The 27,320-nt window shown below is 47.2% G+C and overlaps 1 protein-coding gene across 1 annotated transcript in view; it reads right to left on the reverse strand.

Annotated features, from left to right (window-relative positions):
* LOC147727656 (N-acetylneuraminate-9-phosphate synthase-like) overlaps positions 1-27,320 on the reverse strand; it is a 208,303-nt gene that overhangs the window by 151,338 nt on the left and 29,645 nt on the right. Inside the window, exon 2 of the mRNA XM_086961666.1 lies at positions 26,718-26,933. Coding sequence (XP_086817792.1) covers positions 26,718-26,933 — 216 coding nt within the window. The remainder of the gene's footprint in view (positions 1-26,717; positions 26,934-27,320) is intronic.

The raw sequence follows: 27,320 nt of genomic DNA on the forward strand, positions 1-27,320 counted from the left end.
ACAGTGTTAATCCGCTCACATTTTTCTAGAAGGGTAGCAACACAAGTGTTCAGGGTATCAACAATATCCTTAGCGATACTAGTTAAGAGTCGCCTCGAACCTGGAAGGTAAAAATTCCTCCATCAAGTACCGTACTGTAGACTCTATAGTATTTGCTATGGTAGGCCCACTTACCAGTAAGGGATTTTTTTTAGGGCTCTTGTTCCCGTTTGTTGACTCTTTTCGGGGCTTTATTTGGGACGGTGCTATGTTTTTTACTGCGGCATTTATGAATCAGTGGCTGAGTAGGCGAGTTGCTGGGGTTATTATTTACGTGGCAAAGGGCTCTATCCGAGACACCAACAGGGTCTGCTTCCTGTGCACCGGTTGGATTGTTAATAATAACACGTGGTTCCATGTGTATATATTTACTTAAAATGTTTAAAATTACTTTGTACGTGTGTATCTACATCTCTCTCTCTATATATATATATATATATATATATATATATATATATATATATATATATATATACACACATATATATACACATATTCACACACTATACATAATAAGTCAGATGTAAACATTTTAAGCAGACAACACTGTATTTGTCCGATTTGTCTGTCATCTATCCCATTCAGCAGCTGTTCTGGTGAACCCCGAGGCGGAGGGCATGAGCAATAGATCTGGCCCCCTCTAAAGAAGCTAGTGTCTAACCGAGAATATGATCAAAACAGAGAGCGTGTGACACTGTATCACAAGCGGAGTCAAGCTCTGGTCTGCGATCATAAGCCCGGAAACATGAGGAAAGTGGTCGGACTGCCAAACGGGCTACAAGCCATACTAATAGCAGATCGTACACTAACCATATACGGATATCGCAATATAACACTCGTTCTTGGTTTAAAGTTTCTTATAGTCTCCCTTTCTAATACAATCACACCATATCTGCCTATTATGTGGCGGGCTCTCTTCGAAACCACACTATACTCTTTAAGTAGTTATAGGCAAATTCCACATCAGAACTGGGCTTTCTTCAGTTTTATTAATGTTAATGTTAATGTTAATGTTAATGTTATAACAATTTATTATGCGCACAGCGACTCCAGCGAAGGAGCATCCTGGCGCAGAGACAAGGAGCAAACATAACACAGCAAGGCGAAAAGCAACAGAAAAGTGCTGAACCAAGGGGACTAAAATAGAAATGTTTTTATGGCTCTACGAAACGACAGCAAGTCTTCTAACTGCCGAATTTCAACAGGGAGGGTGTTCCAGATTGACGCAGCTCTCACCCTGAAAGAACGGCCGCCCATCCTGCTGAGCCTAAATCTGGGGACAACAGCAAGGGCCTGACCTTGCGATCGAAGGTTGCGGGTAGGGACATAGAAGGAGATAGAGTTGGCCAAGATCTCAGGGCCTATGCCTCTAAGAATTTTAAAGGTCAAGCACAATACCTTGAAAAGTATACGCTTCCTGACCGGGAGCCAGTGCAGGGAGCGGATAACATGAGACACCGGGGAGAACTTAGGGAGACCAACAATAGCTCTCGCTGCGGCGTTCTGCACCCGCTGCAGGCGAGTAAGCTCAGCCTGATTAGCCCCAGCCAGCAAAGAGCTGGCGTAGTCCAGACGAGAGATGATCGTTGCCTGGACCACAAGCTGTCTGGTCGGGGCGTCGAAAAACTTAAGCACCGGCCTAAGCCCTCTTAGGAGACCAAAGCAACAGGCTGCGATTTTTTTGGTGTGCCCTATGAAAGTGAGACCAGCGTCTAGCCAGACCCCGAGATTCTTCACTTCCGGCACTGGGATCGGAGTGGGGCCAAGCTCCGAGGGCCACCACTGATCGCCCCAAAGCTCCACTCCCTTCCCGACAACCATCACCTCAGTTTTTGTGGCATTAAGCTGGAGACAGTTACCTGTCAGCCAGCTGGCCACCGCCTTCAGGCCGGACTGAAACCTGGGGGCGTCCTGTTCCGCATCCCCGCTGAGAGTAACCGCCAGCTGTGTGTCGTCGGCATATGAGACCATGGTTAGGCCCCACTGCCTAGCGACATCAGCCAGCGGTCTCACGTAAAGATTGAACAACGTGGGACTCAGCGAGGATCCCTGCGGAACCCCCATGGCCAGAGGCTGGAACCCGGACTTGAAGGGAGGGATGGCAACACAGAAGGAGCGGTTGTCTAGGAAGGAGCGGAACCATTGTAGCGCCTGGCCGCCGATACCAATCTCCTCGAGCCGCCCAAGGAGGATGCTGTGCGACACAGTATCGAATGCGGCGCTGAGATCTAACAAGATCAGCGCCGACGTCTGTCCAGCATCCAACCTTGCGCGAAGGTGTTCCACCATCACCAGAAGGGCTGTCTCCGTGCTGTGCCCAGCACGGAAGCCATTCTGTGTGGGATCGAGAGCATTGGACCGGGCTAAGTGTTCAGACAGGGCCAGGTTGACATGGGCCTCTGTCAACTTAGCTGGCCAGGGCAGCAGCGAGATGGGACGGTAGCTTTCCGGCTTAGACGGGTCAAGAGATGGCTTTTTAATAATCGGAGACACCACCGCCTGCTTCCAACTGATGGGAACAACCCCGGTCTCTAGGGAGAGGTTGACAAGAGAGCGTATAGCCACACGCCCCACAAAGGTCTGATCTCGAAAGAGCGCAGGCCTCACAGGATCGGATGGAGACCCAGATTTAACTTGCGTGGCAAGTTTGTCAAACCCTTCCAGAGTGAGAGGGGGAAGAGTGAGGAGAGCGGGCTGGTAGGGTGTCTCCTTAGGGCTACCCAACGCTATCCCCGTACTCGGGAAAGTCCGATATATAGACTGGACTTTACCCAGAAAATAGGAAGCGAGGGACTCACAGTGTGCGACAGAGCTCTCAGCCGACGATATGGACCGCTTAGACATAAGATCTTTTACCGCCTTGAAGATGGCCTTCGACGGGTTGATGCTGTTCCGAAACTCCTCGGCATAGAACGCCGCTCGGGCACGACAAATAGCCCGGTGATAGAGCTTGACGGACGCGACATAAGTAGCTTTTAGCTCAGCCCCATATGTCTTCCGCCAGGCCCTCTCCGCCCTTCTACAGGCTCCCTTCAGAGCGCGCAAAGCGTCATCATACCAGGGGCTTGACACTCGAGGATTGATCTTCATGGTTGCAACAGGTATCAGGACATCCAGAGCCCTGGTGAGCCAAGCGCAGAAGAGGTCATACCCCTCCTCTACATTGTTGAAAGGGTCCAAAGGTTCCACTGACAAAAGATGGTAGAAGTCATCCAGCCTGAGTTTACTCCAGGGTCTCCTGGGTACCTGCTTGGCTGAGGAGGTGGAAATGTTGGAAATCATAGGGCAAAGGATGGATACCAGAGAATGGTCAGACCACTCTACGGGAGCCACCGACGTGACTTTGGCCTCGGTCAAGTTGGTGAAAAAAGGGTCAAGAATATGCCCCCCGGAATGAGTGGGCTGAGAGACCAGCTGGGAGAGTTGAAAAGCCTCTAAGTCCGTAAGAATGCAGCGCGCCGACAGACAGGATGGGTCATCGAAATGCAGGTTTAAATCGCCCAGAATGGAGAAATTGGCACAATCCGTGACCAAGGTGGCAACAGTGTCCGGAAAAGCATTCCTAAACGCTACATCACTGCCCGGCGGACGATACACCACCATCCCAGAGAGTGTAAATTCTGGGCTGACGGAGACTTTGAAGGAGGCACTTTCACAGCCAGCGATCTTAAGAATGGTCCACACACAGGAAAAGCTAGATCTCACTATCAGGGCTATACCCCCGCCTCTGGATAGCCGATTCGCAACATACATAGAGTAACCGGGAGGGCAGACAAGATTGGGAATAGCAGTGTCGGCCTCCTGAAGCCAGGTTTCAGTTAAGGCTAAAACATCCGGGGCTTCATTTTCGATCAGGTCGTACACATTCTGTTGGTGTTTAAGGATCGACCTGACGTTAAGATTCATAATCCGCAGCGAGGGCGGAAGCCCCCTATTATGCCGTACGGCAGAGGGACAGAGCCGAGATGGGAGCTGCGGTGGGTCAAGGCCAAACCCATTACAGGAACAGCGGTAAGGGCCACATAAAGGATGAACGGGCTGTGAGGTACAATGACCGCTCACCTTGCCGATGGAAAACAGGCGCTCCTTGGAATACGTAAGCATGGCGGCAGTGAAGGAAGGCAGGTGCAGCCCAGAGCCCCCCGCGTCCCCCGCGTCCTTAGCGCGGACGGGCGCAGACGGGCAGGACTCTGGCACGACTCCGGCCACGCGAGGACACGCCCGCTGCGCGATCCCGCTGCGCTAGGGGAGGAGCTTTAAAAAGGTGTTCCAAGTCCGCGCATGCGCAGTAAAGCGCAGGCAGAACGAGCAGCCTCCAACCAATGACCCCACTCAAAGATGGCGACCAAGATCTAATAGGCATTAACCCATTGAGTCTCCTTATTCTCTTATGGAGCAGAATATTAATAGCGGTGACTTTCGATTAAATCTTTGTAAAATCTCTCACACATTGGATAACATTCATTTGGAAAAAAAACAGGTAAGAAGGTATTCATTCTTTTCTTATCGTGTGCTACATTTTTCCACCCGACTGTTTCGGTCTTTAACTTTCTGATCAGCATATGTTGTGAATATTCTAAGCTCATTATCTATCCTCGCTGCTTTACAGCCCTTTAGATTTCCTCTAAGACGTTACATACCCAAGAATAAAGAATGGGGGAGGGTGTCTCATGGCTCACTAGAATTTAGGGGTTCATTAATGTTTCGGTAAGATATGTCTTTGTGAGTGAGATTTGTCTTTTGATATAGGCGAGGCAGATATCCGTGTTTGAGTTGTTTTAGCGATGAAGGTGGATTGGTTGGGTGGTGTCTCTTCGTGAAGGGTGGAGTCTCGCAGTGCCTGAGCCAATTATCTCAAGGGTACATAAGGACAAGAATGTAGGCATTATATTATTGTTCAGGTAAGGTGAGATTCAGGGCTTAATGTCTCTCGGGGTCACACCTATCTCGTGGTAAAAAAAAAGGGTCTCTCAATGTATCACTGTGTGGTGAAATTTCTTTTTGGGTCCAGGTACCTCTTTCTAAATAAGGTGTCATAGTTTTGTGATATCAGGGTCTCTCAGCTATGGTCAAAGTTGTCTTTCAATGGCAGTAGTATCTAGAAAATGGAAGTAGTTTTCCAGGAATACAGCTGTCTCTCAGAAGGGGCAGTGTCTCGTTGTTGCACGCCTGTTTCTCGGTGATGAAGGTGTCTCCCGGAGGAGATGGCTCGATGGGGGCCTCCCAGTGTTGATGGGGCCTCTCAGTCACGGTTGATGGGTGGGGGCCTCGCGGGTTGAAGGGGAGCTCTCGCGGGAGCAGGGGGGCTCTTAACGGGTGCAGGGGGGCTCTTAGGCTTGAGGGGGCCTCTAGGGGCTGAAGGTAGGCCAATGAGGACATAATATCAACGATTTCATGTCTCCTAGAGGAAGAAGGTGGGGTGTGGGAGGAGAATGAGGGAGGTACTCAGTTATGTAAGTGCCTCAGTGACCCGTCATAGGTGAGAGTGGTGCATTCTAGCGACGAGGGACCTGTCTCTCAAGAAAGGAGGGGTGGGAAGACGCTCGTTAGGGCATGACCGCTATCATTCACTGATAGAGTATCGCTCAGGGTGGAGGGGTGTCTCTCTGTGATGATCAATCATTGATTTATCCCATGCAGACTGGTGCATTTCAGAGACACAGCAGGCTCTCGGTGGTGTGATGGGGTGTCTCTCGTGATGGAGCGTTCTCAGGGTTGAGGGTCTCTTGGTGCTTAAAGTGGATTCAGGGTGAAGTGTGGCCTCTTATGGTCACATCTCTGGTCTTGCTCCTCAGTCTCCTTTGAGTGCCAGCTTCTCGGGTGCCGGTTAGGTGCTGCCCGCCGTCCACCGCTCCTCAGGATGCCCACATCCCAAGGACCGCTCTGCCTGGGGATGCATCTTCTGCACTGGGGGCCCCGCAGGGCGCGGTTCTAAGCTCAGCAGGGTCGTGACTCCCCCCAGCACCCACCACCCTGCGCTCAGAGGAAGTGATATCATGTATGGTGAGTACTGCAGAGTAGTGTTTTTGTGTCCTGAAGTGAGTAGGGAGTATTAGAGAGTTGTAGAGTAAGTAGTAGAGTAGTAGAGTGAGTAGTAGTGAGTAGTTGATATTGAGTAGTACAGTGAGTATAGAGTATTAGATATTTGTAGAGTAGTAGCGTGAGTAGTTAGTCGTGTGTGCTGGGAGGGCACACATTTACAGAACATACACAACTTGTAGAGAAAAAGACAAAGAAATTTGTTCTAAAATGACCAGCATTAGAAAACATGCACACAAGACGCTGTGACAACTATGCAAACTTTTGTTTGTGAACATTGCCCCTCCCACCCCACATGAAGACAGTGTGCAATGATGCGGGGGCAGACTGCATATGTGACAGCTGCGTGCTAAGCTGGCACGCACGCTGGCTCATGCACACGACGCCCACCCGAGGTTCAGGGTGTGCACGTGCGCAGCCTACGCCAGTCTCGACCTAAAAAGGCAATACAAGATAAACGCCACATCCACCTTTTCCATGGAGGACCGCTTGGTTTATGAGCAACAGCCCCCTTACTAAGAAACATCAAATCTCGGAGCTCCGCCCACTGCTCACGCAGTGCGACGCAGTCCTCGACCTAAAAACCACCACTGCTTATCAATCTTGTACTTCAGGCCAGCAGCCTACTAATCATACTGAAGATGCTAGTCTGGACAAGGTTCGAGTCTTGACCCTACAAGGGCTTGGAATAGGCTTTTTTGATTCCAGAAGAAGCAGGTGAGTGGTTCTTTAAAAAGTGGCACTGGTTCTGCTCTGCTCACCATCTTCAACAGCTGTTTCAATTATTTTCTTGATCATTTTCCACGAATGGAGAGTGGAAAGCAAAATCCTTGCCTTTTGAAGGTTGCATAGCATCTACTCATGTCCATTTGGATCACAGGACAGCACACTACTGCCTCTCTGGCTAGTTTTGGCATATATAAAGGCCAGTACATGGGAAACCCAAATGGTGATGAATACAGTGGTACAAGTGGTAACTATAACTCAAACATCCAACAGAACACATTAGACAGACCACCTTGCAAACATCCAACACTGCCCACATATGCCATCTAAGTTAGCCTTCACTGTGCTCACATCATCACTTTTCACCATGACACCACACACTACAATCAACAGGCATAAATGTACATAAATACTAGCATACATTCAACAAGGACTATATACACCACATAGGTGGCTATTAACATACATACATCTTCCCGGAAATGGATATACTTACAGAATAGAAGATGCATATGCAATTAGCAAACCGCTTTCGACTCAATCCTCAAACAACAAAATCATAATACCCACAACTCAATCAATAGGACCTACCCACCTGATTGCAGTGGCATCTCTAAAAGTAAAGATAAAATGATCAGGTATGGGGAGTGTGGGTTAACACACTGGGCCACAGAAAAGACTGGTGCAGCAACATACAACGGTTTCTCATTTTACGAATGCATACATGTGTACATATTTACTTAAAATGTTTAAATGACTTTGTACGCGTGTGTATCTACATCTCTCTCTCTAAATATATATATATATATATATATATATATATATATATATATATATATATATATTCACACACTATACATATGAAGTCAGATGTAAACATTTTAAGCAGACAACACTGTATTTGTCCGAATTGTCTGTGTCATCTAGCCCATTCAGCAGATGTTCTGGTGAACCCCAAGGCTGAGGACATGAGCAATAGATCTGGCCCCTTCTAAAGAAGCTAGTGTCTAACTGAAAATATGATCAAAACAGAGAGCGTGTGACACTGTATCACAAGGGGAGTCAAGCTCTGGTCTGCGATCATAAGCCCGGAAACATGAGGAAAGTGGTCGGACTGCCAAACGGGCTACAAGCCATACTAATAGCAAGTCAAGTCAAAACCACTTTATTCGATTAGTTAAAATCATAAAAGTACACATTCACATCACACAATTTCATAAAAACACATTTTTTTTAAACGGGTAAGAGAAAGCAAAATTCATGATACAATCACATTTGAGCACCTTAATTTTTTCATCCTGACAACTGCTACAAAGTAACTTGCAATATTAAAGATATTCCAGGGGTTGTCCAACAGTTGTAAATAAAGTAAAGCAGGTTTAACCTGCAGAAACCACTTCCCCTTTAATATCAGTGTTATACATTTCTTTCTAATTTCATTATAATGACCGCAGAAAAATGTAAAGTGCATTTTTTCCTGGATTGAGCTGCTGTCACAATTGCAAGGTGTGGTATCCTCAGGCTTACTTCACCCTTGAAAAGATTCCAGTAACAAATGAATCTGATTAAAACGGAATCTAGTTAGCAACCAGTGATGGTTATGGCCTTGTTACTAGCTTTAGGTAGGGCTCAATAGATGATGATGTTACTAATAAAAAATGTGCCCTTACCAGGGTTTTTTTTAGTTCCTCACTTTCCCGTTCCTGGGACCTTAGGGACAGGAATTGCTCTTTAACCCACCTAATGTCCCCCTTAACGATACCCTCCGGTTTTTCAAAAATATTCGGACGTCCGAGTTTCACCAACATTGTTTTAATGTAGAGGAGCCACTGTATTTCATTCCTCTTTTCTAGCCTAAGCCAATCTTTTAAAATCTGTCGATTTAAAATTAATTCCGGGTTAAGCCAGGTTTTTAACCAGCAAATAAGGGGGGCCAAGCTAATCTGGTCACAAAGATACCCCATCCTCAGCTCCTGATGGGTAGCAAATGTAGGTGAGGATTGGGGAATAGACAACAGAGAGCAGAAGAATTTATTTTCCACCTTCTGAATCTCTTCCACTTGTTTATACCCCCATATAGCTGCACCATATAGCACTATTCCTAAGCATTTTGCTTTATAGATCGAGAGAATCGCCTCACAGGGCTTCCCCCTAACCTTTGTGCAAAACTTAGTACTGCTGATGTTCTTCCTAGAACTACTTTTCTTGCTATAAACTGGGGCGCCCAGGAGCAACCATCATCAAACAGAACCCCCAGGTAGGTAAAAACCCTCACCCCTGTGACATCCGATCCTTTACAATACAAAGACCTTGCTTTGTTTTTACGTGACACCTAGGACATTGTATGGGATTTTGCGATGTTAACTACCAAGTGCAGAGAGTCCATGAACTCCCCAAAGGAGTTCAATAGTCTCTGCAGACCTATTGCGGTGCGGGCTAATAGGACCGCATTGTCCGCGTATAGGATAACCGGGATGGAACTGTCACCTATACGCGGAGCGTCCATGGTAGCAGTGTCCAGGGATTTATCAATAGCGTTAATATACAGAGTAAAAAGTAGAGGGGCCAGAATGCACCCTTGTCTGACCCCTCTACCAGATTTAAAGTGTCTTCTGCAGGTACCCTCATGCGATATCCTAACGGACGCTAACAGATTCCGATGGAGATCTGCTAGGAAAAAGACCAGGCAGGGATTAATCCCCAAGTCTAGTAAAAGGGTCCACAGCGTTGATCCGTTTACCAAATCAAACGATGTGGATAAATCCATGAAGCCTAAATAAATAGATCCCTTGGATACTACAGTGTATTTATTGATTAATAAATACAAAATAAGGCAATGATCGACGGTACTTCTGCCGGATCTAAATCCATATTGGAGGTCAGACAGGATACTGTTTTCTGTTACCCACTCTTGACTCCTTGGACAAAATAACTTTACCCAGAATTTTAACTGAGGAATCTATTAAAGAGATGGAACTGTAACATCTCGGATCTCCTCTCTGCCCTTTTTTGAAGACGGGAATGATAGAAGAGTGGACCCAAGAAGCGGGGAACACATAACTAACAGAAGAATTAAAAACATTTGTTAACATTTTTGCCCATAATTTGAGGTTACTTTTATAAAGATCGTCCGGATCGCCGTCCGGGCATGGGGCCTTGTTACTTGAAGAGTCATTTATTGCTCGCTCCACATCCTCAACATTGAACACTAATGTAGGATAAGGGGAGCTGCTAGTGGGAGCTATAAATGGATCAAATATCTTATAACTTGCGTAGACACTTTCAAAGTGAGTCAACCACTCCTCTTCTGTGATGTTAATTTCTAATAAACCATTCTCCTTCCCTGAGAGTAGCGGGCTATTTAAAATTGACCAAAACTTTGAACTGTCCTTTAAAAAGCTTCCTTTGTCATCAAACTTTCCCAAGCCTCTGATTTAATTTAATTTTTACGGTTTAGTAAAATTTGTTTATATTCTTTTCTATACCTGGCTATCAGGGCTTTATCCCTTGGTTTTGTTTTCAGCGATTTTATTACATTTTGATGGGCTCTCGTACATTTTGAATCAAACCATCTTTTAACGTGATTAATTTTGGTCCTGGGGGTGACGGTTAATTCTAGAGCAACCTGCTCACAGATTGATTCAAAGGCTACAATAGTATCCCCTTACAAGGTAGAGCTATCGATGCATTTTAAAATTTCATCATTGACCTTTGAGCTCAGGCTATCCAAAAAAGTTTCCGGGACTATTTTAGCCCATTTTAGCCTCCTCCCTTGGTCTCGGGTTCTAATATTACTGGGGCCCTTACTATTTACTGTGAAATCTATATGGTCAAAGCGTTATCCAGTACTAATATCACCGAGTTGTGATCGCTGAACGGGGAGTGTATAGCATTATAAAAAAACATACATATCCTAATAAAGCAGGAGATACAAATATAAAATCAATAATCGTCTCAGTTTCTCTACCCTTGAATGTTGCGACCCTCTCCTTGTTATCAAAGAAGCTTGGTTCATAAAGGTCACCATATGCCAAAAGCTCTTCCAGAGCCTTCCCCTTTAGTGTATGTACACAATGGGCTTGCGATGCATGGGTAGGACCATGATTTTCCTTAATTCTGCAGTTAAAATTACATAAATGAATATTAAAATCACCCAAAAGAATCATATACACAAAAGTGGTTTGCTGTGCTCTATATGTTTCTAAAAACCATGTCAAATAGCAAAGATGTTCATTACGATGTTCACTATCCTCAGAATTATAAAAATTAATTATCAGAGTTTTAAAACTATTCGAGGTAGTGACCTCCGCTATTAGACCGTTTGGGGAGGCTGAGTCTAAAATTGATACTACACCCTTTAATCCCACTGATATGAGTAGCATCAACCCCCCATTGGCTCTCCCAGTGGGGGTAGGGCGGGCTGGCTGAAAATAGGACTTAAAACCATCCACCCAAAAATTGGTGTCCTTTTCCCAGGTCTCTTGAAGTGCGACAACATCACAAGCTGCAGTACACTTAAGCCAATTTTGATCATGCCTTTTTGACCGCAACCCTGCAATATTCCAGCTCATTAATCTATATTTAATGTCTACCTCAATAGTGGGTTCAGCTTCAAAAGCAGGGGGACGTAGTATCTCCTGAAAGGAGCTTAGTCAGTCATTTTCGTTTAGCCGGGACAAAGGTGCAAACCTGTTTGAGCATATTAAAGTGTCATTTCTCATAGTTACCTGGGTACACACTGCTTGGGGCAAGTGGTTGAGACCCACCCTATCACTGTCAAGACGATGTTCCCTAGTTATGCTATTTTGGTATGGCAGTACTTCCACGAGTATTTCCACGGCTGGGGGGTAGTCTAGAGTAAACATTAACCCTTCTTTTGGGGGGGGGGGGGGGGGGGGGGGTAAAAATAGCCAGAGGGTAATGCCCTGATTTTACCCTTCTCACTCCCCTTCAATACTCTTTTGGGTACTCCCTAGCCAACCAATCCGCCTTGCCATTATAATTATATTTCGGTGCCACCAGAGCAATTTTGATTACACCATTTTTAGTAGTAGCTGACAGGGCCTCTGTAGATTCACTTTCTCCCTCCGCTAACGGGGGAATCCTTACTAGAACTACCACCAATGGGGCAGCTTCAGGGGGTAGATTAATACTTGGTTGCATGACAGTTCTTTCCCTAGTTTGATGATCCAATTCTAACCCCGAGACCTAGATGGGACTGACTTACATCGCTGCTCCAAATTTCTAGTTTGGTTACTGTCTGGATCCGCAACCCCATTTTGGGCAACATGCCCCCCAAGCAAGCTGTGTCCCTGCCTTGTTTTTTCACCCAGCAGGGGACGTCTAGCCCTATACCCTTCAGTTTGACCCCCCAATTACTCTGTGGCTAGGTTCGCGGGGCATAAAGGTGGCCCAGGTATATGATCCGGCCTGCGACACAATTATGCAAATTTAAAACAGTGTTAATCCGCTCACATTTTTCTAGAAGGGTAGCAACACAAGTGTTCAGGGTATCAACAATATCCTTAGCGATACTAGTTAGTCTCGCCTCGAACCTAGAAGTGAAAAATTCCTCCATCAAGTCCCGTACTGTAGACTCTATAGTATTTGCTATGGCAGGCCCACTAACCTGCAAGGGATTTTTTGGCTCTTTTTTCCGTTTGTTGACTCTTTTCGGGGCTTTCTTTGGGCCGGTGCTAAGTTTTTTACTGTGGCTTTTATGATTCAGTGGCTGAGTAGGTGAGTTGCAAAGGGCTCTATCCGAGACACCAACAGGGTCTGCTTCCTGTGCACCGGTTGGAATGTTCCATGTGTACATATTTACTCAAAATGTTTAAAATGACTTTGTACGTGTGTGTATCTACATATCTCTCTCTATATATATATATATATATATATATATATATATATATATATATATATATATATTTTCACACTATGCATATGAAGTCAGATGTGAACATTTTAAGCAGACAACACTGTATTTGTCCGATTTGTCTGTCATCTAGCCCATTCAGCAGAGGTTCTGGTGAACCCCAAGGCGGAGGGCATGAGCAATAGATCTGGCCCCCTCTAAGGAAGCTAGTGTCTAACCGAGAATATGATCAAAACAGAGAGCATATGATACTGTATCACAAGCGGAGTCAAGGTCTGGTCTGCGATCATAAGCCCGGAAACATGAGGAAAGTGGTCTGACTGCCAAACGGGCTACAAGCCATACTAATAGCAGATCGTACACTAACCATATACGGATATTGCAATATAACACTCGTTCTTGGTTTAAAGTTTCTTATAGTCTCCCTTTCTAATATAATCATACCATATCTGCCTATTATGTGGCGGGCTCTCACCGAAACCACACTATACTCTTTAAGTAGTTATAGGCAAATTCCACCTCAGAACCAGGCTTTCTTCAGTTTGATTAACCCATTGAGTCTCCTTATTCTCTTATGGAGCAGAATATTAATAGCGGTGACTTTCAATTAAATCTTTGTAAAATCTCTCACACATTGGATAACATTCATTTGGAAAAAAAAACAGGTGAGAAGGTATTTAATCTTTTCTTCTCGTGTGCTACATTTTTCCACCCCACTGTTTCAGTCTTTAACTTTCTGATCAGCATATGTTGTGAATATTCTAAGCTCATTATCTATCCTCGCTGCTTTACAGCCCTTTAGATTTCCTCTAAGGCGTTACATACCCAGGAATAAAGAATGGGGGAGGGTGTCTCATGGCTCACTAGAATTTAGGAGTTCATTAATGTATCGCTAAGATAGGTCTTCGTGAGTGAGATTTGTCTTTTAATATAGGTGAGGCAGATATCCGTGTTTGAGTTGTTTAAGCGATGAAGGTGGGATTGGTTGGGTGGTGTCTCTTCGTGAAGGGTGGAGTCTCGCAGTATCTGAGCCAATTATCTCAAGGGTACATAAGGACAAGAATGTAGGCATTCTGTTATGGTTCAGGTAAGGAGAGATTCAGGGCTTAATGTCTCTCGGGTTCACACCTATCTCAAGGTTAAAAAAAAGGTCTCTCAATGTATCACTGTGTGGTGGCATTTCTTTTTGGGTCCAGGTACCTCTTTCTAAATAAGGTGTCAAAGTTATGCGAAATCAGTGTCTCTCAGCTATGGACAAAGTTGTCTTTCAATGGCAGTAGTATCTAGAAAATGGAAGTCGTTTTCCAGTAATGCAGCTGTCTCTCAGAAGGGGCAGTGTCTTGTTGTGGCACGCCTGTTTCTCGGTGATGAAGGTGTCTCCCGGAGGAGATGGCTCATGATGGGGGCCTCTCAGTCACGGTTGATGGTTGGGGTCCTCTAGGGTTGAAGGGGAGCAGGGGGGCTCTCAACAGGTGCAGGGGCGGCTCTTGGGCTTGAGGGGGGCCTCTAGGGGCTGAAGGTAGGCCAATGAGGACATAATATCAACGATTTCATGTATCCTAGAGGAAGAAGGTGGGGTGTGGGTGGAGAATGAGAGAGGTACTCAGTTATGTAAGTGCCTCAGTGACCCGTCACAGGGGAGAGTGGTGCATTCTCGGGAAAAAGGGGCATGTCTCAGTGATGGAGATGTCTCACGACGAGGGACCTGTTTCTCAAGAAAGGAGGGGTGGGAAGACGCTCGTTAGGGCATGACAGCTATCATTCACTGAAAGAGTATCACTCAGGGTGGATGGGTGTCTCTCTGTGATGATCCATCATTGATTTCTCCCATGCAGACTGGTGCATTTCAGAGACAGGGCAGTCTCTCGGTGGTCTGATGGGGTGTCCCTCCTGATGGAGCGTTCTAAGGGTTCAGGGTCTTGGTGCTTAAAGTGGATTCAGGGTGAAGTGAGGTCTCCTACGGTCACATCCCCAGTCTTGCTCCTCAGTCTCCTTGGAGTACCAGCTTCTCGGGTGCCGGTTGGGTGCTGCCCGCCCTCCGCCACTCCTCAGGATGCCTACATCCCAAGGACCGCCCTACCTGGGGAGGCATCTTCTGCACTGGGGGCCCGCAGGGCGCCGGCTCTGAGCTCAGCAGGGTCGTGATTCCCCCCAGCACCCACCACCCTGCGCTCAGAGGAAGTGACATCACCCGGGAGAATGGGATCTGTGTGTGTAAGACAAAGACAACAGGACATTGAGGGAGAGACAGGGAGTGCCCGCGAGAGAGGGAGGGGTGCGAGGGCAAGAAAGGGAGGGCAGTCGGAAGAGAGGGAGGGGTGCGAGGGCAAGAAAGGGAGGGCAGTCGGAAGAGAGTGCTAGGAGTAGGCCGCCGAGGAAAAGAGCTACCAAGGAGAGTAGACTGAGGAAAGGGAGGCTCCAGAAATGGGGAGCGAGAAGCATAGAGTACCGGGGACTGTGGAAACGAAGCGGGAAGGAATAGTAGAGATTTATGTCGGGAATGGAAAGAAGGAAGACCGGAAATTGGAAGGAGGCTGCTCTGGAGAGGGAAAGACCAGACTTTGAAGAGCAAGTGCTAAAGACACAGCTGTGCGCGGCTAGTCAGAACTTTAGGGCAGACAGGGGCTAGGACATGGATGTAGGTAGAAATGGAATTGGAATTAAGAGAGGAGCGCTCCACACGACCACGTTTCTCCCAGGCGAGGCAGAAATGCCTCGGAGAAACGCAGCCTCCTTTTCGCATTCGGGGGCGTTTTTTCTTTTTCTCCTCTTCCCATTGGCTGGAGGGTAAAATTCCAGCCAAAGGAGAGAAAGAAAACAAGAAAGATGCTTAAAAAAACACCCCCGAATCCGAAAAAGACGGGGCTTGAACCGAGTGACGCCCCTCTCCTCCAATGGCTGGCCTCCGTTTAGGAAGCCAGCCAATGGAGAAGAGAGGCGGGTTCAAGCCCCCTTACTAAGAAACATAAAATCTCGGAGCTCTGCCCACTGCTGACGCAGTGCGACGCAGTCCTCGACCTAAGAAGACAGGAGTGACCACATCAAGATTTAAATTCATGAGCTTGTCATCAAACAAAGATTCCTGGAGTGCATATAAATATATGCTCGAGAAGGAAAAGCATAAAAGAGTGAGTGAGGAAGGAGGAGAGGTCTGAAGGCACAGATAGATACAGTAGACGAAGAATGTGAAGAGAAGCGGAAAGCAGAGATGCCGAGATTGAGAGTGCAGGACTGAATTTGAACACCATGAGAATGAAAAGTGGAACGAGGAGATAGGAAAAGGAAGGAAGGCAGACAGCTGGGAATATGTGAAAGGAAAGTGGAAGGGAAAGAGAGGAAGGTGAAAGATGGACAACGGGCAGATAGTGGAGGAAGAATGACGAGAAGGGAGGGAGTGAGATGTGAAGAGGAGAAAGAAAAGCAGATACAGAGGGAGAGCAAGAAAAGTGTATACCTTTGCTGTATTACCTATAAAGTAATTCATTATGTAAAGTTGAGGGGTGACAGGGCTGAATCATTCTTGGCCTGTCTAGCCAATGCATAACTGTGCTGTCCAAGACACACAATAGCAATTGGTTTACTGTGTTATGGTTCTATGCCATCAAAATAGGTTTTGTGGCATCACAATTGGTACTCCTGCTAAAAGATAAAAGTGTCAGTTAAAGGCCCGAGGAAGAGGTGGCACAGCAGAGCTATGAGTGGAGGGCCACTGCCCAGCCAGTGAGAACTACGGATTAGGAGAGAGCAGCACTGGAGGGACCTGGGGATGCGCTGATGCTTTGGAATTAGCAGAATACCTGTGTGGGTTTATTGTGCTGTGGCCGTTGGGTAAGAGCTGGAAGCAGGCATGAGGTGCCTCAGAAGAGCTGAGCTCGGCAAGGCCTTCCAACATTTTTTCACCAGTGCTGTGTAGGTTCCTAGACTGAGCTGCAGCATTAGGGGCCACTGATGAGACCAGGACTGCACATCCTGGGCACAGGCACCCTCTGAAATGTCATCATTTGGTGCAGGCCAGACTGGGCCCCTCCCACCTCTGGGCTCAGGTACATTGCACCCACTGCACCAATAGTCACTATGCCCCTGCTATCATCCATGATGTCCACCTTGTCTTGCTTCTGTTCCTCACTGTTCTTCTGCATGCTTGCATCCAGTTCATAATGCGTATTTTGTTCAACGCACGGTCAGTCCTGTGTTTCCAGCTCAAGAATACTCATATTGTTGATTTTGAGGATGAAAGCCTCCATGGCCTTGCCAGGTTTTGAACTTAGGACTGTGAGGCCAAACACAGATCGATGCAATGAAATCATTACTCAACTGACTAACCAGACCCTGCATCAAGGCACTCTCTCCTTCATATAACTTGGAAATTGCTGACTTTCCTGTTATTTTCTCAACAGTGCCTAAAATAATTTTAGGCTAATGGAAATACCATCTCCCTTAGCCACCTATCTGAAGTGTTTCATTGTTTCTATAACTTCCCTGGGTTTTTGAGCTCACCCTTCCAAAAGTTGAAAGAATTGTAGCCTACACTACGTCTCAGTAGCTAAGTCTCACGGATTTTTAACGTTTTGATTCTAATAGTAGCTCATACTCCTGCGTGGCATATGCCCTCCTTGGGCACCTTCTACACTGGGCTAAAGACAGCCCAGCAGCCATGTAAAGATTGTGTAGGCCCTCTGCGTGACTGTCATGAAAACAAGAAAGAAAGCCCATCTCAACGCGCAGCACACTGACATGGCTGTTAGACGCTCCCATTGCGCATTTACCACCAATAAATATCACCACATAAACACTATTAACACAGCCTGCCATTCAAAAAATATAGCCATATGAGAATTATATATTTGCCGGTACAGCTTCAAACTTGTGCAATGAAAGTGACATCACACCTGGCATAAAATGGTACCCAGGATTGTACAGCTCCTGAGAAGCAGGCTGTAGAATCTCAGAAGAACCCTGGGCATGTTTTGGAGGATGGGAGGGGGAAGTGGAAATAAGGGATTCACGCCCAAAACCTGCATCACGTTTTTTTCCCTGCAGATTTATTTAGCGCTGTCTCGACTGAAGGTATTTGAGCGCTTTACAGGAGTGACCCTGGCCCGGCAAGAATGACTTCCATGCAGAGGCGCATGCCAAAGTGTGCAGCATTTAATGCCAGGTGCGAGTGAACAGTTGTGCATAACGGTTTCAGTTTCTATTCTCTGCTGTTCTCTTCTCACTGCATCCTCTCTCCAGGCGCATGTAAATAAAAGAATCTCAGACCTGCTGGTGTTTGGGATCTGTGCTGAATAAGGTCAGGTGGCAGCAGCCTTTGGGTGAATGGAGAGCAGAGCTTTTGAGGCACTGCAGGAACTCACTGCCCAGCCTGTGGGTAGAGCAACTGGTTCTGCCGTCGCACATGTATACATCTGGTGTGCATGGTTCTCGGGTGTCTGTTATTTCACTCTTGTGCTACTTGTATGATTGTTGTTGGCCCTTCCAGTGCATGGCCTCAGCCGCTCGGCTGGTCTAGATGTTTGTGCTCTGCACGCAAAGCATGGGTGCTGCCACTCCTCCTGCCTCGGTGATCCTGTGTTTCTGTGACCCATCCCTAGCCTGATTAAAAGTAACAACACGTGCAAGACTTGGCAGAAGAGCCCAAAACAAGACAGGCCCCAAAAACCGAGGAGACTGGGTTAGATTGGAAGCATTCGGCGCCCATCAAATTGGAATGACCCTGCTGAATGTTTATGAATGTTTAATTCTGTCCACCCCTACGTAGACCCGGCCCTCAGAAATAAGTGCCGGTGCTCAGCACCTGAAAGCACCGGCACAAATTAAGCACTCATCGGCATATGAGCCTATGCGGAGTCTGTTTTCTGACAATGATTGTGATGGGGTCTTGTAGACATTGAGGTGCGTAGGGCTGAGGGAGGATCCCTGGGGCACTCCCCCATCTGATCTCTGTTGATTCAGAGAGGAAGGGAAGGAGTCTGGTTCTTTGTGTTCTGCCTGAGAGGAAACATCGAATCCAGTCTAGGACTGTTCCCTGGATGCCGGCATCGTGGAGTCTGGTGGCTAGTGTGCGGTGGGAGACGGTGCTCAAGGATGGTGAGGGAAAAGTTGAGGAAAGAGATACCGAAGGGCAGGATGGGGGGCCCCCTTGATGATGACCCATCAAAAACCTGATTGTGTCCCCAAATGGTGTGGTTCCGAAAAAAGAGAAAAGGCAATTCAGGTTGATCCAGCAATTATTGTAGCTGGAGGGGACTTCAGTTAACTACTTCATCCCAGAGGATCAGGTGTCTGTGTCCTATTAATCAGTAGACGTGGCTCTCTCCTTGGTGGAAAGAGTGGGTGGGGGCACTAACTGCTAAGAGCGACATCATGTCAGCTTTCCATTTGTTGCCAGTACACCCGGACGATTTTTAGCTTTTGGGCATCCATTATGAAGGGCACTGCTATGTGGATATGGTGCACTTGATGGGATGTCCCGTATCTTGTGCTCTCCGAGTGCTTTAGTACATTCCTGCTGTGGCTTTTCTCTTGGTGTACAGGACACAAGCATGTAATACACTATCTGGACGACTTCTTTTTGTGTGTAACCCCAGTTCCACGAACTGCCAGCAGCTACTGGTAAGATTCCTGGAGCTCATGGGGACCTGGGTATGCCTTTAACACTGGAGAAGACAGTTGGACCCAGCACATTGCGGTCTTTCCTAGGTATTGAAATTGATTCAGGGGCAATGGAAGTCCACCTGCCAGAGGATTAAGAAAAAAAAGAAAACAAACTTACGATGCAACTGCTTTTGGATGCTATGTTGGCTGAAGCCAAAGTAATGAAGAAGAAGGTACAGGTGCTACTGGGGCATTTGAACTTAGCCTGCAAGGTGAAGAGAGCAGGGAGGGTGTTCTGTAGGAGGCTGGGGATGCTCAAATGTGGCTTGCCATTGCCACATCACCATGCAAGACTAGCGGCAGGTAAGATTTGAGGATGTGGCAATTTTTTCCGGAATAATTCAACAGAGTGCCACGGGTGGCATTGAAGGAGACGGACTGGGATGCACGGATATTTTCAGATGATGCAGGAGGAATTGACTTTCGACTGTACTGGCAGGCAAATGGTGCACAGAGGAAAGGCCACTGGAATGGAAAAGGGGTGGGAATTCTTCCTCTGATGGTGGAAGTGACTTTATGGTTGGAGCAACAGGAGTACAGGATAGTCATGTTTCGAATTGACAACATTTCGCGGTTCAGGAGGTGAATAGACAGTTGGCCAGAGATGCCCTGGGCCAAAATAGAGTGGATTTTTTGAAATAGGACATTGTCTTTAGAGGTTAATGCGTGCCTGGTGTGGACAATGACATTGGAGATGCTTTGTTTCATTTACAGTGGGAGAGATTCCATGGGCTAGCCATGGAGGAGGACAGAGTCAGGACCGAGATGCCTCAAGAACTCTGAACAGTAGGTGACCGAGGATGCTCCAGTTGGTGGTAGATTAGTTGGGGGCATCTACAAGGAAGGCGTATGCTCAAGTCTGGCCAGACATCTTAGCTAGCGGGGCATGCAGGAGGCAAGAGGATTGGGCTAGGGTGGAAGAAATAGTTCAGTTCATGCTGGCATTAATCAACAAGCATTTACAATGCAATGGTCTCGGCATTATTAAAGGTAGAGCTATTGGCATTGATCATGACATTTTTTTTATTTTTTTAATCTTCAATAAACGTCATTGTCATTTACACCGCCAATAGCTTACTCGTTAAATAAATGGCATTGTCATTTGCAATGCCAATAGGTTAATCGCTCGCAAATGCATGACCTATTGCATTTACACACACACACCCAGAGCCACACACACACACACACACACCTAGAGCCACACACACACACATACCCAGAGCCACACACACACACATACCCAGAGCCACACACACACACATACCCAGAGCCACACACACACACATACCCAGAGCCACACACACACACATACCCAGAGCCACACATACACACATACCCAGAGCCACATACACACACACACACACACACACGGGGGAGCAAGCACAGCCAGGGGGCGGGGAAGCAAGCACAGCCAGGGGGCGGGGAAGCAAGCACAGCCAGGGGGCGGGGAAGCAAGCACAGCCAGGGGGCGGGGAAGCAAGCACAGCCAGGGGGTATGGGAGCAAGCACAGACTGCTTTTGCCTGTCTCTAAAATACCCTTGTTGCTCAAAACAGCCATCCTATATTGGAAAGCTACATTGAAATACACCAAATACATACATAAAATACATACATAAACTGTTTGACTATAGCAAGTACAATGGAAAAGTCATATGTCACTGAATGTAAGATTGGAAGACCAACTGTGTACTGTGTATTATGTTGATGATTCGTGAAACCTATAATAATGCTATGCTCGATTGTAATGATAACCTGAATAAAACCAATAAAAGTATGTTTAAAAAAAGCTAGTAGCTATTTTCTTTTATGTTGTGTGCACACCAGAGCTCGCAGGCCAGAGTATTGTGCTGAGTGGGCCCCCTGCAGCTTGCGGGCCGCAGCACCACGGGGCCTGTGGGGGCCTGTGTTACACCACTATGTTTAGAGGGGGCTGGGTGAGTGCTCTAAGATCTATTTATTGTTCTCACTAATCATGGTTCACATATTGAGATTAACCTAACCTTTTAGGTGGCGCTAAGAGGTGAAATACGACAAAGCCTCTGCTCTGTGGGGCCGGGCGAGAGGTGATGGTCAGAGTGGAGATGCAGGGGCGCTACAACAAAGCCTCAATAACATGTAAATGGTCTTTTAAAGACCTGCTAAGTACTTTGGTGCGGCTGTCTGGGTGTGTGCGCTGAGGAAGCTGAAGGCTGACACAGACAGACAGACACACACACAGTGAGATGACAGAGGGGGGGGAGAGGGAGGGGAGAGTGAGGGCAGGAGGGAGAGAGAGGGCAGGAGGGAGAGAGAGGGCAGGAGGGAGAGAGAGGGCAGGATGGAGAGTGAGGGCAGGATGGAGAGTGAGGGCAGGATGGAGAGTGAGGGCAGGATGGAGAGTGAGGGCAGGATGGAGAGTGAGGGCAGGATGGAGAGTGAGGGCAGGATGGAGAGTGAGGGCAGGAGGGAGAGTGAGGGCAGGAGGGAGAGAGAGGGCAGGAGGGAGAGAGAGGGCAGGAGTAAAGGGTGGGCAGGAGGGAGAGGGCAGGCAGGAGGAAAGGTGGGCAGGAGGGAGAGGGCAGGCAGGAGAGTGAGGGCAGGAGGGAGTGGGAGGGCAGGAGGGAGTGGGAGGGCAGGAGGGAGTGGGAGGGCAGGAGGGAGTGGGAGGGCAGGAGGGAGTGGGAGGGCAGGAGGGAGTGGGAGGGCAGGAGGGAGTGGGAGGGCAGGAGGGAGTGGGAGGGCAGGAGGGAGTGGGAGGGCAGGAGGGAGTGGGAGGGCAGGAGGGAGAGGGAGGGCAGGAGGGAGAGAGAGGGCAGGAGGGAGAGAGAGGGCAGGAGGGAGAGAGAGGGCAGGAGGGAGAGAGGGCAGGAGGGAGAGAGAGAGGGCAGGAGGGAGAGAGAGGGCAGGAGGGAGAGAGAGGGCAGGAGGGAGAGAGAGATGGAGAGGGAGGGCAGGAGGAAAGGGTGGGCAGGATGGAGGGCAGGCTGGAGAGGGAGGGCAGGCTGGAGAGGGAGGGCAGGGAGGCGGGACCTTCTTCGCTACTAAAACTCATTAAATCCCAACCCCCAGCTCGTCGCCATGGAAATGAACACAGTAACCACCAGAGGACGCTGCCTGCATCTCTAACCCATGTTGGCCGCCACAAAAGACCATTTGCATCTCTAAATCTGTCACCTACCAGAGAAGACCACCGGCATCTCTAAATGACTTTCCTCCGCTCAGAAAACAGCCTGCATCTCTACGCCAAATCATCTATCAGAAAATACTATTTGCATCTCTAACATTTTAACTGCTAGCAGAGAGAAGTACTAGGGAGACGAGGAGCATTTCTGACCCATGCGACCCACCAGTGAAGACTGCTGCATCGTCCCCAATTCCATGGAACAAAGAAGTTCATCTGCGCCTACATACCGTGTAGCCTACCAGAGGAGGCAACGAGCATGTCAAACCTACATCACTCACCAGAGAAGGCGGCCTGCATTAATGCCTCTGTGCCCACCACACAGAAGGCGAAGCAAATATTGCTTGCTAATTAATACATGGGAGGACTCACTGTGTCTCACATAACACTTGAGACTGGAGAAAGGTTGAGAAAACTAGAGATTTACGAAGTGTTGGCCCTTGCTGCTCTACCTTTCGGTGTTTAGGTAGGCGCCTAGGACCGCGCCACAGACAGCATATGAATGACCAACAGGCCATTCGTCCTATGATGACATGGAGTTCTACTAGTGACATGATAATTGATAAATTAGCAGTCGGTAAATGTAAGCAGAACCTCTAAGGTAGAATTATTGGGGCATAATGCAGACAGCACGTATTTTTAAAACAAAAAAATAAAGATATTTCATGTTTCTAAAAAAAAAAAAGTGTTCATTACTGGTGAAAACAACATTGCAATAAATTATGTTTTTCAAACTAATGTTAGAAGTGAAACAAAACACTATTGGCTCTTTTTTTTTATTCTGTGATGTAAAAACAGTTGTATTCAAATCCCATAATTCACAAGAATGACAACCTTCAGTGAATCACTCTGTATCCCACGAAGAGGGAAGTTTACATTTTACATGTAATATTCAAGGATGCACTATATTAAGGAGTCTGCTACGGCCTATTGGTGCAATATCGGGTGAGGGTGGCCTTTATTAAAGAGCTCTGCCTCAGTCTCCCGTTGCCAGTATTCCTCGGTATCGACACCCTTTACTTTTATCATTTGTATAAAATGATAGATTTCTTAATAAACGGAACATGTAAATATCACTTTAGACATACACTCAGAATATGGCTTTGTGTATGTTGCCGGCATTTCCTCAATCGTCTGTGCATCTCTAAGCTTGTACTCTATGTGAACTCTCCATCTGTCTCGCATTTGTTAGGATGGGAGTATTTTGAAAAAATCTTAGTACATAATGGCGAAAGTCCAAAGTGCTTGGTGGTGGTGGTGGAGGCGCAAGAACCTCGAGCGTTGCATGCCTGTTGACAGTGCCAGTGTCCCGGAGGCCTACTGAAAGACAGCTCGTGTGTGGTGTTGACCTTTTGTATAGGCCACATACCACACAAACATAGTCTTGTAGACTTGTATGCAGCTGTATAAAACTCTATTTCAATAGTCCACTGCAGCCTGTTTCTCAGCTCTTTAACAATGTAAACCCACTGAAAAACGGTTCGTGGTGGGAGTCCCCCAAACAAAGAGTCCAAAATCCATTGAGGGGTGGAGGGCAAGTAAAAACCACTGAAAAGCAAACAGGCACCCAGATGACCGCTGGAGACAAGCCAGGCAGTTGAGCGTCTAAAAACAAACAGGTCCGTTGCCTTATATCCCCAAATTCCCAATACCACCAAAAATGAAAAAACGCACAAAAACCACAACAATGCAGAGAAATTGTTTACATGGCGAGCAGGACTGCACCCTCTCCCTCCACAGACAACGTGTTTTATGGGCCCGGAGACCAGAAGTTTATAACCGCTGCATTGATTAAAGATTAAAAGACACCATATTGGGCAACAGCACGAGCCACAGCATACCTTCCCAGCCTCGCTCGAAGATAAAAGTCAAGAAACTGAAAATGCACCTCCACTGCGGCGGCCTTTCCACCATTGCAAAACATAAAACACCGCTTTAAAAATGAACCACAAAACAGCGAAAACTAGAGGAATAACTTGGGGGGAGGAAAGGCATCTTCATTCTCTGCCAGTTTAAGAGGAAAGGAAATCGGTTTAAAAAATATACTGGTCTCTCCCCCTCTCGTGCTTACAAATTGCGATTTTAAACGCCTTTTTGTCGAGCTGCTGCAACTAGTCCAACTGGTCCTGGGCGAAGGGCAGCACATTCAGAGAAGTGCTTTGTAATCGGATCCCACCTCAGCTTGAATTTGCCTGTACTGAATAGAAGGATTTGCGCCCCTGCCGCCTCCCTCTCGGGTTTTGTTTTAGCAGGGCTTTGAAGAGCATACCTGAGAGAAAGCCTTCAATTTGTAACAGCGAGGCGGGAGAAAAGCACAAAAAGTACCCAAAAAAAACCAAACAAAAGGTAACACACACTACGTGACGCACATCTAAAGATTTACAAATACACTATTTTCATGCAGTTAAAAAACATCATGAATTACGTACACACAGATATTATACACACGGGTAGCTTTTCAGACGTATGTAGCAGGCAAAAGTAGGTACATATAAACAGATATAACAGCACATAACTATTACATGTTCAATCGTATATATATATATACAGTAAAAGTCATCGTGAAGCGGTGTCCTAGTGATCCGAGCGTATGCGCCGCAGGAGCAGGATTCACAAGAGGAAAAAACAATAACAACAAGAGGGGTGTCTGGCATGGAGTGGTTGCGCTTGGCACTCGATTGACAGCACGAGACGCTTTGCATAGATTGATACAAGCGCAGTGCAGTGCGGTGCCGAGATGGTGCTGCTTGGATGTTTTTAGACTTCGGAGCTGCCTTTTGTCCCGGTTCCGCTCATCAGCCCCTTTGCTCTGCGAGGCCAATCCCCACTCCGGGGGCGTTCGGCTCGAGCAAGGTTAAGGAGCTGTCTGATGCTTGCAATTAGTGGACACACCACCCTCCCTTGAAGCGAGCAAGCGGCCCAAACACACGGGCCCCTCGGCATCCTGCCACTTACACGGAAGTCAAGGCCTTCACTGATACAAGCGAGGGAGCCGAGGGAGCCTCAGCCAAGAACCCGAAATACAATCACTGGAACAGCCAATCATCAACAATTTCGGCATAGTGGATGCCTGGGGATGGAGTGTGACTCCTAGGGCTGGAGCACGGCCGACAGGGAGCCACGAACAGGCGACCTACCTCATCTTACTGTGCAGAAAAATGGCGCCCAAAGCTTCCGATTTTTTTCCGGATTTGGGGGCGTGGTTTTGCTGTCCTGAGTGACGGGCTACGTCACGAGCTAAAGAACAGCAAAAATGACGCCCCCAAATCCGAAAAAGACGGGGCTTGTTTGAAGTGACGCATCTCTCCTCCAATGGCTGGCCTCCGTTTAGGAAGCCAGCCAATGAAGGAGAGAGAGGGCAGGGAGGCCGGACCTTCTTCGCTACTAAAACTCATTAAATCTCATGCCTAAGTCTGCGCAAGCGCAGCCTTTTAGGCCTTCGACCTAAAAAGGACAGTCTAGGGTCATGATTTCAGGAAAGCTGGCGGGCATATCTTTTATGGGTAGGCTCTTTTGGGGATATGAGTCATGGGCCGGCGAAAGGGAGGTGGGGGTACAGATGTTGGAAGGTAGGGCCAGGGAAGCAGGTCAAGACGGGCCGAAGATGAGGCCTCCGACTTTGGGTCTGTTGTGCAAAGTGCTTTGTGCGAGGCATGTTGGCTGAGGCGTTGAACATTCATCAGTGAGCGGCGGGGAGAGGTGGGGGGTAGAAAAAGTCATGACAGGGTCTTTTTCTGGGTGGCAGTTGGCCCTGAAGCTTGGGATTCTTTACCGTAGTTTATTTTTGTTGACAGCGACAATCCACGTTGAAAGGAAACAGGACGGTAGACAAGCTCACACCTGGATGAGTCATGAAGTTAAAGGTTCATTAGGAAGTTAAGTTAGTTAAAGGTTAATAGTTGCAGTAATGCTGGAGGGGAGTTTAAATGTCTCAGTTGCAGAAGATCAGCATAGGAGGAAGTAGACACTTACAGAATTAAGTTGTTGTGGGCCGGACGGACATTAGGGATGTGGGTACTTAACATAGGTGACAAATTTTGTATAGTGAGGTTTTAGTTTTGTAAGGCGAAAGGCCCAGGGTTGTTTATGTGATGTGCAACTGTTTCAATACAGCGGTCTTTTTCATGCAAACCTGGTGTTCGTGCTCTGTGCTGCTTCTCGCTCTTATCCAAAAGCTACAATTTTATCAGCATTGAATTTACTGCTATCCACTGACTCACCTCATCCATGCCAGAAGCTGTGAAACAAATGCCGATCTCCTTGGCGTACTTCTGCAGCTCCCTGTACTGATCGTGGCTGAACTCCAGGTGGCGCTTGTGGTCTCCATAGGTCTTTCCCCAGGAGTGCTTGGAGGTGTAAGGTCTCTCCAAAGCCTTCTTGTTAAATTTATGCTCGAGTTCACTCTTCTGAAATTTGGCGCAATCTGCTCCACACTCCTGGAAACAAAAACAAAAATATATGACTTCAGTCGTACCTGCGCTTACGCAAACACAGCACAGATTTTACCTGAATGCCTTTTCAGTGATTTGTCAGAATAACTGGTATGCAGTGCTTTAAGAGAGGGAGGTCATGATTTGAAAATGTTCTTAATAGAGTCCAGATGAATTCAACAAGTTTAATCCCAACCAGTGCGCATATAGCTCCATTATCCGGAGACAGAAGAATGTATTTATTTTAATTTTTTTTGTCCTCATCTCACCATTCAGCGTCTGAAATTCTGACAAGAAGCCATCCTTCTGACCTGAGCACCCTTCTGCAACTGCATTAGCTTTAGGCCTTACCAGGCCGGGTTCTTCGTATGAAGCTTGGTGTAATCATAGGGC

This window comes from Lissotriton vulgaris, chromosome 3_1 (genome assembly GCF_964263255.1).
Source record: "Lissotriton vulgaris chromosome 3_1, aLisVul1.2, whole genome shotgun sequence".
NCBI classification, from domain to species: domain Eukaryota; kingdom Metazoa; phylum Chordata; class Amphibia; order Caudata; family Salamandridae; genus Lissotriton; species Lissotriton vulgaris.